Here is a 21,211-nt window from a genome sequence, read left to right as displayed (position 1 = left end):
ATACACATACACACACTCACACCCACCCACATACTCAGTTAGGTGCTACTACTGCTGGCGGGGCATGTTCATTTTGTGGCTTGTTTACTTTTGCATATTGTGATTGTGTTGTGTTGTTTTATATGATGGGAACAGCATGGATATCTGACTGGCTGACTGGCTCGTTGACTGGCTGCTGCTTCATTCTCATGAATTATTGATTTTTCGATCAGAGCAAAAGAAATTTGTAATGTACATATATATCTATTTGGGGACTACCATCATACACATACATATATGACTCTTTGAAACTGTCTGTGTCTGTGTGTGTGTGTACGCCTATGCATAATTGTTGCTTGTTTTGGTCAAACAAACCAAAAAGAAAAAGAAGAAGCACAATTTTTTTTTTCTACTGGGAATACATTTGATATTAATAACTTGTAAAAAAAAAAGGATATTCTTCATTTTTATATCTATGCAGTGGGTATAATATATCAAAGTATACTAAAGAAACTCCCTCAACTCCCGGGGACATATATTATTGTATGACATTCGGCCATAAACAAGTCAAAAAACATTTTATATATTTCTTATGTGTAAAAAGGTTAAGCCTTCTAAATACTAAACCATATGGAAGTTTCTTAGCTTAAGTAATCTTAAACAAATTTTTCTTAAGACATTTGGTAGCCTTATGAAGTTTATGTTTGCTAATAATTAAAACAGTCATCAATAGTTGGACATCTAAGAGTAAATTTTGAGGTGTAAAATGGATAATTCTTTTAATGTTACTCTCGAATTTTCTATGTCAATATAACTGACCAAAGGCTATAAATTTGAAAACTACTACTCAGAAAGGAATTGTTCTTTTCCAAATCCAATTATAGACCAACAAATCCTTTGCATAAATTAAAATTTAAAAGAACCTTTATAGACTCTAAAACGTTTGTTAACTTTCAATTTGCAATGGTATTCTTAAGATGCAAAATACTACATAACTAAAAACCCTTCCAGTTATTCAACTTCAAAATACTGATTTTTAAATTTCACTCCTATCCGTCTAGTCAAAAACAAAAGCAGTTTCGGAATAAGGAACAGATATTGAATAAATGATTAACTTGAACAATTATGCCTTCTTGTAAGGTCTGACTAGTCTACTGTGAGTTCATTTGCAGCTGCTCAAGGTTAAATCTGCATGAGTTGTTTTCGTTTTTTCTCTGATGTAGTTACAAATGTCCCACATTTCTGGTTACTTGTTGCAGCTGTAGCAGCATTTTACAGCATTTTTGCTGTGATGTTTCTTTTGTGCTCATTAACATGTGTTGGCCAGGGTGTCTGTGATTGTGTGTGTGGTACCTTAAAAAGGTGGGGAGGGAGAAAAAGTATCTCATTAAAAATGCTACGACTACAGTGCTACAGTTTCAGTTCTTAAATGCATAAACTAGCAAATGAAATTGCAATTGCAGCTGCCAGTCATGCCAGTTACTAGCATGTATGTGTGTGTGTGTATATGTGCCTTCTATTTACTTTCAGGTGAGCCTCGAATACGGCTCAGCGCTTGTCCACAATTTATAACCGTGTCCCCCTTTCGTTTTTTGTTTTTGCTACCACAAAAAAAAAGACAGAAAAGGGTAACAAAAACCAAGTGGCGCCAACTAACAAAAACAATTTCCAGCATTGCGAAATCTACAGCAGCAAGCTCCTCACTCTTCTTATCCTCATGTGGCATATATGTACATACATACGTATATGCACAAACATGATAGTCGACTTGTGCTGGGTTTCTGGCATCCATATCCATCCATCCATCCATCCATCCTCTTTCTTTTCACAGAACAACACAGCCTTGGGCGCTTGTTTGAGATACAGCTTCCGGCAAGCATTTTAATTTTTATGCCACGTGGGATTCTTTTTGCAATGTTTTTTAGCAGCTCGTCGTCCGTCTGCTTTGTTATTTTGAGGTTCTTTCTCTTTTCCTTTTCTTTCGTTGTTCACGGGAACAGCAGCAGGAGCACAAAAATGACGCCGCATCCGCATACATACATAATTATGCGTGTTGCCGCAAAAAGAAAACCCATGTGGGGTAGACAGGGGAGCAGCTCTTTCCTTTCCTTTTCTTTTATTTCTGTTGCAACTGCACATACATATATGTAGTTATCTTCCTGTCATCATTTGTTGCACACCTAACTTTTTCTAGGCTTTTCAAGCAATAACCAAGCTTACGTCAGCCAATGTGCCTTTAACTTGTAATTTAATCTTATCTATTCTGTCTCAATATGATCTTACCTACATACTGATAAGTGTTCAGCACTGTCAATTATCGGAGACATATCATAAACTAAACTTGTTTGCTTATCATCAACTTTAAGGCAAATCTAATTATACCTGATGGGGGTATTGCTCTGCTTAAAAGTGTTAATAACTTTAATAAAAGATTTGAATTTTGGTTGACATTTTAGAACTTTAACTCATTATTCATTTTGTGACCTAGAATCCTTACTTATTCTAACCTTTCATACATATCCTAACTTATTTAACCTAACCTTTCCTTATAGAACTATTGTAAGCTATTCTTATGCAACCATTGAATACATCAACCCAACTTTACCTAATTTTACCCTTTCAACAGTAACCTTACAGCCTCTTACTTTACCTATCCTAAGTTTACTTAACCTAACTGTATCTAATGTAAACTGGCATTACCTAACCTTACTTAGCTCAATCGTATATAACCTCAACTTTTTAATATCTCTCAAAATGCATGCTCCAACCTATTTTAGGTTATCCTTAGCTATTTAACCAAATCTTACATAATACAGATAAACAGATAAAATTAAGGCCAAGCTGTCTAAACTTACTCAATCTAATTTTAAAATTCCTTTTGTTATATAATCTGATTTGCCATAGTATGAGCTAACCTTACATAACCAAACTTTTTTTTTCACATAACCTTAAAATCTTCTTTCTGTGCGGCGCACATCTCTAACCTAACCACACCTATTCCATGTCATCCAGCAGTCAGTCACTCAATCTAACCATAGCAAACTCAAATAGAAATCGTTTTCGTTTGAAATAATTGTATTTCAAATGTAGATATTTTTACAGTCTAGAGATAAGTTTTGCCGCCCTAATGTATTTTTATTATTTCTATGGTTTTTGCATTTCAAATGCAATTGTTGCCTTTGTTCTTCTTGGTTTTTTTTGTGTTTTTTGGCTCTCAGCAATGTTATTATAACCCCAGACCGACAGACACACACACACACACACATTCACACCGAAAGACAGACTGAAATAAGATATTATTGTTCAATTTGAGTTTCCATTAAACTTTGCTCTTGGCTGAGTTTTGTGAGCTTTTAAATTTGCCTTGTTTCAGTCTTAGTTGTAGTCTCTTTTAAATTAGAGCAAGCGAAAAACGTGATTTTGGTACTTCAATTGGAAATCAAGTTGGTCGAGAGAAAAACCCAAAAAAAAAAAACAAGAAAAATAATAAAAAAAAAAAAAACTAACTTTGCTGCTCAATTACAATTAAGATGGAGATGTTGCAGTGAAATTGAATTTTACAGTTCGCTCGCGTTGCTGTTGTATACGGTTTTTTTTTTATATATTTTTCTTCTTCCGATTTCCGTTTTTTACAACGCTTTGATTGTGCTCCAATCATGCCAACAGACAGAGAGAGAACCATATCGAGTGATAGAGATAGACAGATAAATAGATGGTGAGAACGAGAATGAGAAAGAGAGTGAGAGATATAGAGAATTGGGCGCAACTGACGTGCTGACAGGACCGGCAACTGTGAAACTCACAACTTTCCACTGTTTTTTTTTTCTCCCTCTTTTTTAGCTTTTTATTTTTGGTCAAAAGTTAATTATCTAAAACGTTTTTTCTGGTATGCCCTTGTACAAAAGGGTATGATAACTTTGCCAAGTGGAAAGAGCATGGCCCTGAGCAAACTTTATAGACAGAAACGTGCCCTTTAAAAGATCTCTATAGAAGGTACAAAGTATGATGTTTCACGAAATAAATAAAATATCATAAAATATATAAACTTAAGCGCTAATATTAGTCATTGTTTTAGGCAATCTAATAAATATTTTTTCTATATATGAATTTTAAAAAATATTATTTCATGTTTCATATGATCTTCATCCTCAAAAACGGATCGGCGTTTCCAAAGGAGACTTAAAGGCAAAAACAAATATCTTTTAGCTAAAAAATTGACTTTAAGCAATATGTGCAACGGAAATCATTTGCTCTATACACAATACTCAAAAAGTTTATTATCGTTTTCAAAAAGAGAATGTAAAATTTCTAAATTTTATTTTCCTAGATGCGCCACTGACGATCAGTAGTATTGAAAAGTGTTTTGGCTGAGCTTAGTTGGTTTATGGTTTTATATAGCTCTTACGGGAATTTCCGCTGTTCTACAATTTAGTTATGAGTTATATTAATGGCTTTTTAAGAACACTAAGATTATTAAAAACCTAAAGTGCCTTTACCAATATTTCAGGTATTAAAAATATGAAAGGAGCCAAAACCAAATTAAAAGTTTTTTTTGTTGTTAAATATATTTGAAATCTATCCAGACTTGGACAATGATTAAATTCGTTGAAAATTAGAAGTGAAAAACAAACATTAACTCTAGGAAAGCTAAGCTAACTAATAGTAAATGAAATTGATTGAATTTCAAAATGTCTAAACAAATATCATATGCATGGTGGGTATAACTAATGTATTTTCTTAAGTTCCATTATGTCGAAACATCTCCCATATGTCAAGAATCCCAATTATGTCTAGGACATTAAAGAGTCAAGGTTGGTTAGAGTACATGGAGGTTCGAATTAATTGAATTTCACGCTATTGTGGTAAATATATACACTCTCTGTCTAAGTTTTTGTCCACGAAACCACCGCTGACATCTGGGGACAATCGCAATTCCCCCATTTACACTTACCCATATTATTCGGATATAATACTGGCAAAGTGCCATCCTTTTGATATCTGGGCGGTGGCATATCTGCTGTCCCTTCAACCAAATATGTTGAGGCAGCCTTCTTACGAGCCTCGTCCTGTGAAGAGAAAATAAGAGAGAATCAACACCATCATCATTAGGTATGTTTGTGTAATGCTTTGTAATTACTTCACACTTTTTGAGTATATTTTATAGGTATATATATATGTATATATGTATACTATGTACGAATATAAAAAACGAGAGAAAAGGCGTTGAAAGTCGTTGGCGCATAATTGACAGCCACAATGACAGCGGCGACACCGAGACACAAGGACACGCCTCTCTACCGCTATGGTTGTCCCTCTCGAAAAAGGAAGTATGTCTGCCTGATTTATAACACGCGCTGTTCTAACGCACTTTACATACTTTCTTAGCTTCTTTCATGAGTTTCAGAGACTGAGAGCGACATTAGGCGGCAGCGGTTAGGCAGTTTTTGTGGTTTTGCAAAAGATTACGCCGATAATAAATGATTTTAATAATTTGAAACGATTTGTTTTTAGGGAACGGAGCCGACCAAGAGGTCGGTATGGCTTGCATGGGGAGAGGGGGGACCCCATCATTATCATCATCAGCTCTGGCGTAATTAATCACGATGTCTTAACGTTGTCGGCTTCCGCTTGCCTTGGCATTTCCTTTTCAAACGACCTTACCACCATTCTTCCTCCCTGTTGGCTCTCATCCGCATTGGGTAATAACTTAAATGCCCAAATGTTTTACGACCAGGAGGGAGAAAAAAAAACAGAAATGCCCGAAAAAAATGGAACTAAAAACTACGTGTACTCACAATATATTCCGGCTGAGTGCTGCCCTCATTCGAGTAGGATTCGCTCTTTTCCGACACACTGGACAGTGTCTCGCCGGTAACGGTGTCATTGTACGAACTGGGGGCATACATTTCGATGGTTGCCGTTTTGCCTGGTTGATTTGTAGTTTCCGCCACTGTGTGTGTGTGTGTGTGTGTGTGTGTTTGGGTGGTGTATGCAATGACAATGGCAGGATGTGAAAAATTGTGGTGGAGGCGGCCAAAGTATGCGCACAAATATTGAAAAGGTGTAATTGGCAGTGACATGCCGAAAATTGATTGTGGATAGGGAGGTGGAGTAGCAGAAAAGAAAGAAGGAAAGGGTTCAATGGGTGTGTATGTGGGTGTGAGTGTGTGTGTGTATGGTGATGTTGTAGTTGGGTGGTGAAGCGGGCAAGGCGCAGTGCGGCAGTTTGAATAGTTTCAGGCAATGCAAATCAAATGCAAATAGCAAAGATTGTCAAAGTCCCGAGGAGTCCCGAGCATTGTGAGTGCAAATGTTGAAGGACCCCAGGATCACAGAGTAAAAGAGAGGTAGAAAATCACACAGGGCATTGTCCGTATATATGTATATATTTAATTATTCACATTTTGGTGCAGTGCATTTTTATGCCGTGTTGCAGTTCGATGATGCATATTAAAGGCAAATGGAGAGAAGGGTACACACGACCAACAACAAAAATCAATTAAATGATTCATGAATATGGTTCAGTCATATAGTTAACACGTATAAAAACAGGTTCCATTGATGCGTTCCATGAAAATAAACGAGAGAGAGAGAGAGAAAGAGAAAAAAGAAAGAAAGATTTATATTATAGATTGTGTGGGTTGATCAATTGACTCTGGAAATGCACTAGGTAGATATTGCTGCTGTTGTTGTTATTGCTGTTCCTGTTGCTGTTTCTGTTGCTTTTGGTCTGCTGTGGGATAACAACAACAACAAATTTATAACGATAACGATTACAGTTTTGTTTCGAGCCAAGTCAGCAAAAGCCATAGACACGTGTGACACATTCCGGTTTGTCCATTGGCCCTTTTGCATAGAGATTATGGCTATGGCCCCCAAATGGCTACAAAATGTTTTCTTAATAATACATTTAACCAAACGTTTTGCCCTCTTCCATCTCGCCCCCATTCAGTCTACCTCATGCAAACTGGGCACGTCGTCAAGTTAGTTACGTGACTTGTCCTTTCGACTATTAGCCATAAAGATATAGCTATATTTTGTTAATTTGCACAAAAACACATCGAATATCTATCTATCTATCGATATGAAATGAAATGGGATGAATTCAAAATTCATTCATTTATATATGTATGTATGTATGTATGTATTACTCATCGTATATGTAAATATCTCACAAATTGAAATGCAAGCACAAATTTTTGGCTTTGTTTTGCAGTTTTCATTTGTTTTTATATACTTTAATTTATTATTTCAATGTGTTATTACTTATACCCTAATGTAAAGAGTCCAATGGTTGGGTGATAAATTGATGAAGGAAATTTTATGCTAGATTTTGGATAGGCAAATTGATATGTTAGATTCTAGATAGCTAAAAAACAAACAAACAAGAAAGCTAACAAGTATCATGGAATTCAAAGCACGGATTTCATTGATGGAAAACCAATTCAAACTTCAGTTTAATCCTAGAAAATCTTTATCGAAGAAAACATCCAAAAAAGGCTTTACATTTATGTTTCCAGTACTTAATCTAAAAGCGAAATAATAGTGGAATATTTCATAACGTTAGTCACAATGATACAGTCATTTGAGTCCTGTTAAATCATTTATTGCCCAAGGTAAAAGAAGAACTAGGGATGCATAACGACGGGAATTCTCCCCCTGAAGTATGCAATAGGTTAGAAACGTAATGAGTTTGGTATGCAATGTGTGTATCGACAACAATTTTTATTCATAGGACGTTTCAAAATGTTTTTAATCGTTTCAATGTCAAAACAATTATGCAAAAACTTGGATAAGTTATACCAAAATAACAAAAAAAAAATGTAAGTTGGTAGCTGTTTAAGAATAAACATCGTGTTCATCTGAAGCGGCTTCACCAAATCAGATGCACAAACAACTAACCTAGCATATGACTAGAATTACAATCAGCTACACGCGTTGTGGGAAAAACACTTGTAATTGTAAACTAACCCAAACGATCACGACGGCAGGATGTCAAGTGGCCGACGCCGTGCCCAAAATAATAATAATTTTTCAACCCCCGAATGCGTGGGTGTGAGTTGTACTAGAATAAGATCTCCTTAAGAACAATTGTTACCTCCTAGAGCCTAAGATTTCCTATATAAACTCCGTACTTTAGTAAATAAAATCAGTTCATATTTTGAATTCAACGAATGAAGATTGGGTTATTTTCCTTCTCTCCGGGAATCCCTATTCAGTAGCAATTATCGCATTACCAAAACAAAACTAAATTCTTTCTTAGAATCAAAAAAAAATGAAATTTTCCATTGGTTTTTGTGAACTAGAACTAACTCAAGCAAAAAACATAAATTGTTTTATTTCTAAATTGCAAATATATTGCACAAAGAAAAGCTTAAATGAATTTTTCTTTTTATGTGTTTGAATTGAAAACAATTATTGAAATATTTTGTAAATTAACAACAAATATACGTTTAAATAAAAAAGTTTCTCCTCTTGAATAGAACAAAAGGCAAATTTGCTTGCTAAAAATATAAATTTTATTTAAAACTCTTTATTGTCTTTGTAAAACATTCTTAATTCAAAAAGTGTAATTAAAAATCTCTTGAAACAAATGTTTTTAAGTTAGTAAAAACTGTTACCCCCCACTTAAAAAGTCATCTCAAACCAGGTGATTGCAATCATCAATCAATAGCAATTTTGTCAAGGGATAAGGGTAGGAAAATCTTCGGTTAAATAAAAGCATTGCCTATTGTTCAATTAAAAATTGAAATGTGCTTAATTGGAAAGCGAGTCATGGTCATACGTTTATTCGTTCTGTTGTTGACAGCGTAATAAATCAAAATTAATGTATATATACATATATGCAGCTGCTTTTGTTACAGCCTTTAATCAATTAAAGCAATTTATAATAAAACCAACAAGATAGAGTTAACATACTAAAAAAAAAAAACAAGAATTTTCTTTTTCTATTATACACAAGAGCTTTCAACTTTGAGCTTATCAGACTAATCCGCATTGCAGTTTGTCCTTCTCGCCTCCTATCTCCTTGCAGAGATTACAAAATTTTTCACTTATGCCCCGCGTAACGGAATATAACAGAAAAAATATGTCCAGGAAGCGGATTTCTTTTGCTGTTGTTTTTGTCAATATGCCCAGTGTATATATATGTATATACTATGGTGGGACATGGCTTAGACACGGCTTTTGCGGTCAGATCAGGGCAGTTCTGGAGTGGGTCGGCTTGTGGGTGGTTGTGTAGTTTGTGGATGGTTAATGACGATGACGTTTGCTTTGAAGGTCTTTTTTCTTAAGCTGATGTCGCTCTCAATTATTTCCTGTCCATGCATGTATGTATCTATGTGTGTAGATGTATGTGTAGGATGCAAGTGGATTTATGGTATTATATGCCATAGAATCGTCTCCTTTTCTGCTTTGTTCTAGACCTAAAGTTTTAGCTGTTTAACAAATTTACAATGTATATGGGTGGGTGGCTACTTCATTCCGGGGGAGATGGTTACTGGTTTTGGCCAATGTCCGTTTGCCAGTGGCTGCTGTCAGTGTCAGTGTGCCTAAGCGGCGGACAAACTTTTCAACAACGAGGCGGGTGGGGTAAAAAAAAAAAAGAAATAAAAGCGAAAAGAGGGAACCCGACCATAACCCACCTCTAACCATCTGACCACGACAGTTGCCTGGGCGCTTATCTCTTCAATTTCGATGGCACAGCACAGCTTTCCCGTATATATATATATATATGTGGAGGAGTCAACCCATTCCCTAGTCTTATTCCTTCGAACCGATTTTCTATACTCTGTTCTCGCACTGGCAGTCAATTGTTTAAAGAGTGTCAAAGTCAAGTGCCTGCCGTTTGGTCGACGCCAGCGCTTATCGCTCTAGGCAACGTTGGCATAAAAGTTTTGCACTCCTCTCGTAAAAGTGTCGCACACTCATTTTACCCAAAATAAAAAAAAAAAAAAAAAACACAGAACTCTCAAACTCTTGATAGTAGCAGAAATACGATGGGGTTGATTTTTCCTCAAGCCCCATATCTTTAATAGATCCCCAAAAAGAAAAGAAAACAAGAAAGAAAAGAAAAAACACTAACTAAATGTTCTATGACCTTTTCTCGTCTTTTTGCCGCAATAAACATTAGAAATGCTGTTATTCAGGATGGCTAACTCATATGAAAATGAAATATGGTTGGCACCACAACGAGGCACAGGATGTCTAAGAGGATGGGATGCGGTGTGGTGGAGTGGGATGGGTATTGGGTTGGTCGATGACCGAAATGCCAACCGCAGACTTTTGGCACAGTTTATCGGTGGACCCAGAGAAAGCTTCTTAACTATATATATGTATATAGTACGTATGTATGTGTGTATGTATTCGACTCTCTCCCTCTTTGCTGCTCCTCTGCGCCATTTTTTTGACACAAAAGCGCCAAATGCACATTAAAAATGCATATCCGAAGGGCTCCAAACAAACAGGCCAAGTCAAGTTTCGCTTGGCGAAAACATTGAAATATGCACAAAATATCTTCCGGGCTGTCCGACAACGCACCACCGACTTACCAGTATCCCTGACAACTCCTTTATGGCCAGCAAAAAAAAAAAAAAAACAACATCCAAGCGACATGAAAGCAGCACCAAAAAAAGATAGAATGCTTTTGGGCATTGTCAGTTATCGGCTTATGGTAGAGAGGGGTGAATGGATGTGGGGGAAATGAGGGGTTTGCTTTTCTGGGAGGTTTGTCATAAAAATGTTGCCTTTCAGGAGAAAGGCTAGCTAGCTGCCTGTTAAGACTGAAATATGAATTTCTTCTTTTGTGTAAAAAAAAAACTTTCCTCCGTTCCCTCAAAATTTGGGATTGACAATGGGGGAGGAGGAAAATAAAAAATGGGTGAATGCATCCCCATACATACATTCATCCAGGCTCGTTTTCTACTTGCTCTCGAGCATTCGTTCAACAATAACTGAAAATAATACAAAGAAAATTTCTTAGGCAAATATCTTATTTATGTCCTGCAGCTATAGAACTCTCAGAGCAAAAACCTAAAAAAGCGAAAGACAAGCTTGGCCTACATTCTCCGACAAAAAGAAATTCATTTAATGAGCCCAAAAATAAAACATTGAACTAACAGCAGCAGGGGGGAAAGACAACAGGACAAAACAAGTTAATCAAGTTGAATGAGGAGGCAAATGCAATTAACGATACAATAGAATTCAATTTCTAAAAAGTCTAAATTTATAAATCGAAATCATAGATGATTGAAGCAATCTTTGGACTAATTAGCAAATTTGAATATCGACTAATGATTTTTTTTAATTGTGTGTTTTTAGGAAACCGTAATGGCAATGTTTTTTGGATACCTAGTTTTATAATTTTAATTTGTCGACTATAACTTTTAGAAATCTAAAGTATTCAAAAATATTCGAAATCTTTTTGCTTTCCGGCTTGAAGTTTCCTTCAGAAAGGTTAACATAAGACTAAAGCCTTTAAAAACTATATTTCAAGACAAATTTGTTTTTAGGCAGTTTTGTTATATCCTAAATCGCCACAGCGAATATAAAGCTGTGAAATATGGAAATTCTGCCCCCTAAAGTATGCAATAAACAGTCCAAGAAGTCACAATTTAAAACATGTAGCAAAATTTTTGAATATCCTAACAATAACAAAAAAAATATTGAAGCAACATTTTGGTTACTGATATAAGAAAAGTTAGAAAATTTGGAAATGTGCCGACTCCACTGGAAAACTGTTATCTCAATCAAATCATTAGCTGTCCATGCCTTTAAAATAAAGATTGACTGATTAATTTTAAGATGAACTTTGTTCTTACAAAACTTATTTTCTATTATAAAATTCTATTCTACACCCAAAAGCAGTTGACGTCTCAAAAATGGACCTATACCCAACACTTTAGTGATTCAAAAGAATTTATACTCTAAATGTTTCAACTTTGACGAAAACTAAATGATAGCTACAATTTCTTTTTAAAGTAATTACACTTTACCAGAACAACCACATCAAATTATTACATCAAAAGTTGATACTAATGACAATCAGAATAGATTTCTATATTTAGTTAATCTAAATAGTTTTTATCAATGAACCAAAATGCAGTCCAAACGTTTTTAAAGACATAAAAATCAAGTTAAAACTTTAAAATATATGCATTCCCTTCTTACGCTCATGTCCAGAGGAGTCATGTCAACACTTTCTACTTGAAGCACAATGCAATCTGATTTCCACAAGAGATTGACTGTGCATTCAGCTAAGAAAACGTTGCACATTTGTCTTAGAAAACGTAGAAGAAGAATGAGTTGGGTTGGAATGGAAATGGAAATGGTGTTTTGTGCCATTGGTTCAATATAACTTGCAATTGTACTTGGCGGACACCTCACAAGCAGAAGCAGAAAGCAATAGCAATAGCAGGACAAGAATGAGAAACTCTTAGCTGTCTCCTGCCAGGATGCATCATTATTTTCTGTCATCATTATATTCCTGTAGTTACACACCCCCCCTCCCTCCAGGCATCTTTGACTTATGCTATGTGCTTCCTGGCCACGCTTCACTCTCGGGTTGTTGAAACTAAACGGAAATTATAAGAACAAGCTTATTGCATATCGTTTTACAAAAAAATAAAAAATAAAAAACCCCTTGAACTCTCTCTCTTCTTTTCACTTGTCCTTCAAGCTTAACCCAGTCTCTTCAATAGCCCGCGCAATAGTAACTCTTCTCATAGCCAGGAAATTGTTTAGTAAGCAGCCATGTCTGCATCCGTATCCGTTGATATCACGGAAGTGGTTGCACAGTACAGAAAACGTTTGATTTTTACTTATTCTTTTGGCCTGACTTTTTGGCCAAAGGGAAACAAACAAACAAACAACAACGACAACAACATAAACAAACAAAAACAACAGAATATTATAATATTTAACAAAAAAAATATATAAAAAATGAAATATAGATACATATATGGATATGGATAAAATAAAATGTCAACGAACCTTTCTTGCGCCGCTGATGCACAAAGAACCAGGCAACAAGCGCCGCATTGACCAGGAGAAAGCCAAATGCCGCCAGCGATATGCCAATTATGACCAGATTCGGTGTATTGCTAGAGTCCTCAGTTAACTCCGCTGGCAGCATTTCAAGTCCTGTTGTTTCCAAAAAAAAAAACGAACACAAAAACCGAAAAAAAATCAAATAAAAAATATGAAAGAAAATGAACAAAAATATGCTTGAAAAAATAAAACGATAAATAAATACGAAAATGAAATGAGAAATTGTAATAAAAATAGCCAAGAGAGAGAATCAACCAAGCTGAGCAGAGCGTCCTAGTTCCCAAGTGAATATGGGTTTCATTTTTTGGGATTGGAATGGTTACGAGAATGAGATGAGATGAGCTGGTTGCCATGGTGCTGCTGGCCCACGCAACGAAATCAAATAAAGGCCCTCACCCAAAAAATACGACAAACGAAAAATAACGACGACGAAATGACGCAAATCACGTAGTCGCGGACATGTGATGGCGCGCCGGGGCCGGGATGAACCCCCAAATGAAATTAGCGACACGCTCTCTGACCAAGCGACCGCAGGAAACCGGCACGTGCTCTAGCTGCAAAAGCCACGCCCACAGAAAGGAAAAAAAATGTTTAAAGAAAAACACAACGAGGACGAGGACGACGACGATGGCGACTAGAATTAGAAATTCAAATGCCATCAACTAACTAACTCTCCAGCGATGCAACCAGCAATATAGAAGCAACAGCAGCAACTCCTTTCGGTTCAGAGTTCATAGTTTTGGTGTGAAATGTTTTGTGTGTGTGTGGTATTGTACCTCGCTTTAGGCGCTTCTCGTTGCGTTTATGCAGGCAACAGCCGATGACAAGAATGTTGACTACAACGACAGCAATGCCAGCCGAAACACCAACAAACAGCAACATTCCCGATGTACCACCCAATGGTGTCTGACTGGTGGTCGGTGGTCCACCGCCCAGTGATGAGGCTGGCTGTGACGGTGGTGGTGCTTCTGTATTACATTGTCGTTACCAATTCCAATTCCAAGTGCAGCAAAAAATCACATGAGATAGTTAAGTAAAGACCCCATAATCAACGCACTCACATAGGCTAATTGAAAAATTGGAAACCTGGCTCTTACCTTTGGTCTGGGCACGCGTTAAATCCGGCAAATAGACACTCTGACCCAACTCATTCTTTGACATGACGGAGAACAAGTAAAGTGTGTTCATACGCAATCCAGCAATCGTTAGCTTATGGCTATTGGGCAATCCATCAATGTACTTGTATTGCTCACGGTCGGCCATCCTGCAAATGAGAGGAAATTGTTGCCAAGAGGGTCCAATGGAGAGATATGTAGAGAGAAAGAGAATTGTATTCTTACCGATAGCGCACACGATACGAGGCCTTTAGGCCGCCATCAAAACCAGGCGTCCAGGCAACAGTCACTGTATCGTGGGTAACATTCAAGATATTGAGACTAAGTGGTGGATCTGGTGGTGATGTGATATCCAAGCGGACGGTCTCTATCGTTTCGCCTAGTTCATTGCGGGCCACACATTCGTAGGCCCCGTAGTCGGCGGGAGCCACCTTTTGTACAATTAGCGTAGATTCATAGGTCAATGAGTCGATTTTACGCTCTTCCACTTCATATTTATATGTACGATTAATGGGCAAATCTTTTTTATCCTGGCGCCAAATGAATTCTGGCTTCGGGGATGCCTGCGCACGACACGGTAAACGACCACGCTCACCTGTACCGCTGGCAGCTCTCAGCAGTGTCGGTGACTTGGCTATTTCCGGAGCAACTATAGAGGAATGGGAAAAACGAAACAGTTAAGTAGGAGGTGAGTTGAAAAGGGGGTTGGGGGCGCCTTTTCTTTCACTTACACTTGACTATCAGCAGGACATCTCGATTGGTGGGATTGGCCACACGATTGTCGGCCACACAACGAAAGTTACCAACATCTTCGCGTTGAGCATCCTTAATGTGCAGATAGGATGTGCCATTGGCAAACGTTGTTGTTGTCTTGGCGGCCATATCGTAGCCAACTCGTTCCCACTTGACATGCTCCTCTGTTAGAGGTTTACCCTCAACAGTACACGAAAGCATTGCCTCCTCACCAGGATTCACAATGATGTTCTCTGATATAGACTTGATGGTAGTGCCATCTGCAGTTCCCAAGAAAAACAAAAAAAAAAAAATGAAATGATTAGAGTTGAGAATCTATCATCACCAGTCTGGCTATCTACTCACATTCCACTACCACTGTGATATTGAGTGCAGCCTTGCCTTGCGAGTTGCCAGCACTACAGGAATAGACCCCCGCATCGTCACGATGCAGGCGGGTAAAATTCAAAGTGCCCGCTTCGGCAAATATACGATGCTCAACGCCATCGCTTTGGGGTATACTCATGCCATCCTTTGTCCATGTATAGGCAATGGCTGCAGGATTACCATTCGCCTGGAGCGACACCTGCAGGGATTCACCTTCCACACCGACAGCCGTTGAGGATGGCGGCGGCACAAACTTGGGACGATCTGTATTGGGGTGTAATATTCAGAATTCATCATTTTTTTTTCCATCTAATTGCTCAATTAGAGGCGGTGGTAGCATCCACTTACATAGAACATCCAGGCTTATGGCCTCATGGACACTACGTTGTAGTGCCTCGTTGGCGCTTTGGCAAGTGTAGACTATGCCGTTCATTTCCTGTGAGATGTTTACCCTGAATTCGAGCGTAGAGACTGTGCCGCCCCAGAGTCCGGGCTTGGACGTGTTATTAATGCCTGCACAAAAATATAAGGTGGAAAATGGAATATCTTTTAGTGGAGAAATTTTTACTGACTGGGCAACCGAAACCGAAGCAACGGATGTTGTCGTGGAAACGCCTTAAAAATAAAAAAAAAAAAAGAAAAGAAAAATAGGAAAACCGAATATATATCTCCTTCTCATCCAGCGCAACCGTGTCAGACCTGCCTACATTCTTTTTTTTCGACAACGGCGCCGCCAAGTCCTGGGCAAACTTCCAATTGCTTTGCCTCTCGGGCATACGTACCTTCAATGGAGATGCCGTCCTTCCACCAGGACAGCTTGGCCGGCGGATTGCTTGAGCTCGAGTCGCAAATGATGGAGGCCTCCATGCCAGGTCGCAGCTCTTCCGGTTCAATGCGTATTTTTACCGTCTCCGGGGCAACTGCAATGCAAGCAATGGATAATAATAATGGCTAACCCCCTCCACAATTCAACCCGATCTCCCCCCAAAAATTGTAGTCTCTACTCACAATGCACACTGAGCGTTGTGGACTGGAAGAGCGGTATCTCCGTGGCGCTATTCGAGGCCTCGCAACGATATTGCGCCTGGTTGTCGGTAACGTTGGCCAAGATGGTTATTTCCGCTGAAACCGATTTGTCCGCGGCGCGTAAAACCGAGTTGATCTGAAAAATAAAGAGAAACAAAGTTTGATGGGATGAGTGAGAGGGGTGTTGGATGAAATGCTTAACAAGTTGACAGTACTGCAACAGCAGCTGTTGGTATTTTTCCCCCCACATTCTTGATAAAATGCCATCTAATCTACCGCGCACACAGATGAGGCCAATCTCCCTTAAGTATGCAACAGAAAGCAGCTGATGCTTGGTTTTAAAATTTAAATTCACATAGATAAGGCTTTTTTTTTTAAAAGTGCCTAAAAGTCCAGCAAACTTGAGTATTGATAATTGACGGTGGGCAAGAGACAAAAAAACATTTACCAAAGGTGTCACACACACACACACACAAAACACTTATATACATATATATCTTTATATAAAAGCTAATGTCAGCACACGGCTGAAAGATAAAACCAGACAACTGGCATGGCCTGAACTGGCCTTGTTGGTTGCTTGTTCGCGTTGCCTTTGCTGTTGCCGTTGGCTCATTAGCACTTTAAGCCCATAAAGCGGAAGCGGAAATGGTCAACAAAAGCGCCATTATTGTTTTGCGGATGTTTGCTGGGCTGTTGTTGATAGAAGTAAAAGAACGTACATATATGTGTGTGCTTGTCTCTCTGTGTAGAATGTGTATGACGATGCTGCAAATGCAAATGCAGAAAAAAAATCCGAGGGAATGAAGAAACTTCCATTATGCTGAAGTTTTTATACTCTTGCAAGTTATTGTCAATTAAAAATTTTAATAAAGCTCTTGATTGTAATTACTTTGATGACAAGATAAATGTCGAAATGCCAATTTAAAATGTGGACTTGAGGCTGAACTGATAACTGTATGTTTTAAAGCAGATTTGTGTGTATAAACACCTAAAAGGTTCAAAACTTCCTCTTTCTTCTGACTCAAAGGACTTACTAACCCTACTATCCCCTTTTTAATCAACAAATTCCTTTTGACATCTGCTTTTTCGTTTACAACCCGCTGATTGAAAAGATTCTTTCATTGAGTCATATTTCACTTTCTAAATAAAGTTAGGATATTGGTCTTACCTACTTCTTTTCTCATGATTTGTGTCTAAACCTTTTCTACGTTATCCTTCTTCATCTTTCTGTTTTTTATAGGAACCTTGAACTGTTCTTTGTTCTGTTCTTTACGAGAATTTTGGACTTACAAGTTGTTATATAAAATAATTCAAGGAGTACCTACGTGTGAGAAATATTTACCCCTACACTATGCAATATGGAATATAAAAATAAATTTTTTGAAGACTTTCAGATTATGACTTATGAAAACTCTTTACCAGTTTAAACTTAATACTTTTTACTGATAAATTTTTAAGTTTTCTACTTTCAAGTCTTGTAAAATTTTGATTAAAGTCAATATACCGTTCTATAGAAAGCGTATGAAAAAAAAATCTAAAAGAGGGTAATCGGGGGATAAAGGAAATGCTTCTACTCACCCTTTTGTCGTTTTTATACCACGTTAACGTTGCCAACGGATTGCCGCCTGATGAAACGCAAAGCAGTTTTTGCACTGAACCAGCTGGTATAATTTGTCCTTCTATATAGCCAGAAATTAATGGCGGTGCGGGTGGATCTGTGCGGGGTAAGAGAGAAAGAGACGACGAAAAGAAAAACGTTTTTGGATGAAAGCTGCAAAAACAAACAAAGCGGCACAAAAAATATTTAAGCAAAAACACGCTGGTCCCCCCACACCCTCTCTAAAAGTTCCATACCAAAAGAACTGGGGAAAAAAACCTTAGCCACGAGCCAGCAAATTATGGCCTAGAGAACAACAAGAACAATATAACAAGGCAACCAGAACCAGAGAAAAAGCTGGACGAAGGACTACCAAGCATCCAGGACCCACCGCTGTCTTTGTTGTTAAGAGGGGGACAAGCAAAAGTGGGTGCCCAAAGAGAGTGAGAGAGAGAGAGAGAACTGCCAAGCAGCGGCAGAACAATAAAAATTAAAATTATTTAATTTGCCTCGCATAAAGTAAAAGTATCTGCAGGGTGTCGTCCAGTTACTTCGGGCAAAATGGCGACATACACCCACAGCGGCCTTGAATTTTGGGTGATTCTTTCTTTCAGTGTGTGTGTGTGTGTATGTGTGTGTGTTGGGATTGGGTCCAAAAGAAAAGCCCTGCCTGGACTCATTACCTTGGGGGCCTGTTAGTCATTTTCAGCAACATTATTCGCTCGCGGTATGGCTAATAAATGTAAATCTCTTTCCCTTCTTTGCCCAGTGCTATATTCTGTGTGTGTATGTGTGTGGGTGTGTGTGTTTGTTTGCTGGTCAGAAAAATTAATTAGCGCTGCAGGAGTGCACACACAATGAAGTAGAAATGCCTTGGCCAACCAATAGACTGAAGATAGAAGGCAGGATTACATTTTGGATAGCAGGAGGATTCACAGTTAAGCCCAAAAAACTAGAAATCGCAATTATTAATAAGCCTCCCACACTCATTCATTTAGTCTCTCCCTCTCTCTCTCTATCTCTCTCTTGAGGGAGGGCAAACTTCAATATCTCATGGCTCATCGAGAAGTGACTACTCCGAGTCTCATGCTCTTTGCCCCATACCACATGCCCCATGTGGCTGTCAACTTTTTTTCTTCTGCTGTCTGTTTTTGTGAGTGTGTGTCTGACTCTGATAATTGAGGCAAATTAAGAGTGACATCGAACAAGGTTTAATGGAGTTAAGGACACTATGCCGCACAGTGATTTATTTGTTGAGATTTCCATTTAAAAACAAAATCATAAACTTTTGATCTTTTGAAGATGTGGAAGGAATGACAAGATTTTTACAACCAACAATGTCATAACTTTAAAGCAAATTCATAAAAGGGAAATGGTTAACAAATATTTGGCAATTTCTTGTACACAGTAGAACCTCGTATAACTGATATTCGATCCTTCAGGTAGAAACCAAATTTTTACCTGTCCCTTGTCGTTAGTCAAGCTGTGCTCATGGATATCACAGAAAATCTTGGTTAGAACTTTACAATTTAAGAAACTTTTCTCATTCAGTTCAATAAACAAAAATTTTTCCTTATCTGACAACATTTTTTCCCAATAAATGAGCCACTGTGCGCTTTTTAGTTGTCTGCCAACAGATTTGTAAGTGGGACAGTCGGCCAGGTTAATTAGTTATATTTATTTGACAAAGTAAATTTGTAACAAAACTCTCACAACATACAAAATATTATTGATTTAGATATCTGGGGGTTGTTTTTTTTCTCGCTCTCTCTTATAAAAGACCACAACTGGTAAATAAAATGCCACGGCTAAGTTTACCATTTTTAGTGCCATAACTTTGTATGCAATCGCAGATCTTGCTACCTTTAATGATGCGACCGAAACCCACACGTGAGCCATTGCAAACCGAAAGAGGTTTAAAGGATATGGCAAAGCATAGGGCATCCTGAAAACCTGTTTTACAGTACTCCTTACTAAACGATAACACATGATTCCAGCTACCATGATCCATAACTTTTGCATCATACTCAAGGGGATTGTGCAGTGGCGAAATGGAAGGCAACTCAAGATTCACATCCATCCAGAGACTGGGAAATAGACGTTTCGTATGGAATTTATTTGCCTGTTTGCACATACAAGAGCGTACAATTTGAAGGACCACAACGGGAGCTGCTTCTGTATAGAGTTGAACGATAATGCGACCCAAAGGACGAGCATCTTTCAAGTAGATATCAAAGAAAATACGCGGGCGAAAGAGTTTCTTGCGTTCGGCATCTGTGGTCGGCAGATTCATATTGAACACTTTATACTTATTAATGGCATCCTCGGATAGGATGAGAGGAGCTGTTTGTCCTTTTTGCAGACGACTGGCATTGTTTGTCTCTGGATTGAGACCTGAATCTACTTCACTGCGCACATCTAATATACGCTTGCCCAAATCACGATTCTCTCGCTCCAATTTGTCCAGATTGGCCATAATTGTAGGTATCGCAGATGTTACATGAACCTGTTCATAGCGAAAGGGATTCACAGCCCCATGGGTACGCATGGTGCGTGAGATTTCCACCAAAAGTTGTATATTCTCCTTGGTGCGATGCATAAAGATAACAGCATCGTCTCGCAACGAATTGACTCCTGTGATGCGTGCCGCTTGAAATGATGGTGGCTCTGCATCTAATTTACTAACAGCATTTTTTACCCGATCACGATGTTCCATCCACATTTTTTGCCAAAAAGCCATCTGAGCATTCGGTGGCTTCTGTTTGCGGATTACTTTGGCTGTATGTCTACGTTGTTTCTCCTTCAGATCAGCTTTTTGTTTCTCCTGTTCGGTTAAACGAGCCAATTCTCGTGTCGAATTGGACACACATAGTGGAAATTCCGACATTTGCGTTTTGTCCTCAGACATTCTTACAATTATATTTTATTTTTAATACGAATAATTTATCGAGCCCAAAAGAAGAGTGTGAACTAAATGTAAATTGAAGTAAAAAGCCTACACTTGCTTTCCGTCTGGGTTGTTCCCGTTTTTGAGTTCAAACAAGTTTAAAGAAAGTGTTCTTATATCGAGAAATGAATGAATGAAACCTCAAACAATTCAAACATGACTTCAAAAAGTTAAATAAAAGTGGTAAACGATGAAATCGAGGAGAATACGAAAACAAGAAAACGACTGATTGCTTTTTCTTGTTTTTTTGCATTTGTTTTCTTCTTTGTTTTTTTGTTGTAATTAAGTGACTTTGAAAAGTTCCTCACACAAACTAAACAGGAAAAAGTTCCACTAACTCAATTACAAAGACAATTGCTATGGTTTGACTTGTTTTGT

At 37.9% G+C, this 21,211-nt stretch overlaps 2 protein-coding genes across 3 annotated transcripts in view; both read right to left on the bottom strand.

Moving 5' to 3' along the window:
• Positions 1-21,211, bottom strand: part of LOC6638412 (nephrin) — a 73,292-nt gene that overhangs the window by 11,551 nt on the left and 40,530 nt on the right. Inside the window, exons 9-19 of one of the 2 annotated variants that reach the window (XM_047009466.1) lie at positions 17,868-18,004; positions 16,269-16,422; positions 16,043-16,180; positions 15,609-15,773; positions 15,240-15,524; positions 14,873-15,154; positions 14,367-14,790; positions 14,124-14,290; positions 13,803-13,994; positions 5,775-5,929; positions 4,931-5,045 (exon numbers count right to left, since the gene is read on the bottom strand). In XM_047009466.1, the coding sequence (XP_046865422.1) occupies positions 4,931-5,045; positions 5,775-5,929; positions 13,803-13,994; positions 14,124-14,290; positions 14,367-14,790; positions 14,873-15,154; positions 15,240-15,524; positions 15,609-15,773; positions 16,043-16,180; positions 16,269-16,422; positions 17,868-18,004 (2,214 nt within the window). Of the gene's footprint in view, positions 1-4,930; positions 5,046-5,774; positions 5,930-12,969; positions 13,120-13,802; positions 13,995-14,123; positions 14,291-14,366; positions 14,791-14,872; positions 15,155-15,239; positions 15,525-15,608; positions 15,774-16,042; positions 16,181-16,268; positions 16,423-17,867; positions 18,005-21,211 lie in introns of both variants that reach the window. The other variant, XM_047009467.1, reaches the window with a different exon arrangement.
• On the bottom strand, positions 19,546-20,919 carry LOC26529289. The gene has a single exon (XM_015179274.3). The coding sequence runs from the start codon at positions 20,792-20,794 to the stop codon at positions 19,658-19,660; it is 1,137 nt and encodes a 378-aa protein (XP_015034760.2). The 5' UTR covers positions 20,795-20,919; the 3' UTR covers positions 19,546-19,657.

Source organism: Drosophila willistoni (assembly GCF_018902025.1).
Source record: "Drosophila willistoni isolate 14030-0811.24 chromosome 2L unlocalized genomic scaffold, UCI_dwil_1.1 Seg139, whole genome shotgun sequence".
NCBI classification, from domain to species: domain Eukaryota; kingdom Metazoa; phylum Arthropoda; class Insecta; order Diptera; family Drosophilidae; genus Drosophila; species Drosophila willistoni.
This window is presented reverse-complemented; position numbering and strand designations above follow the sequence as displayed.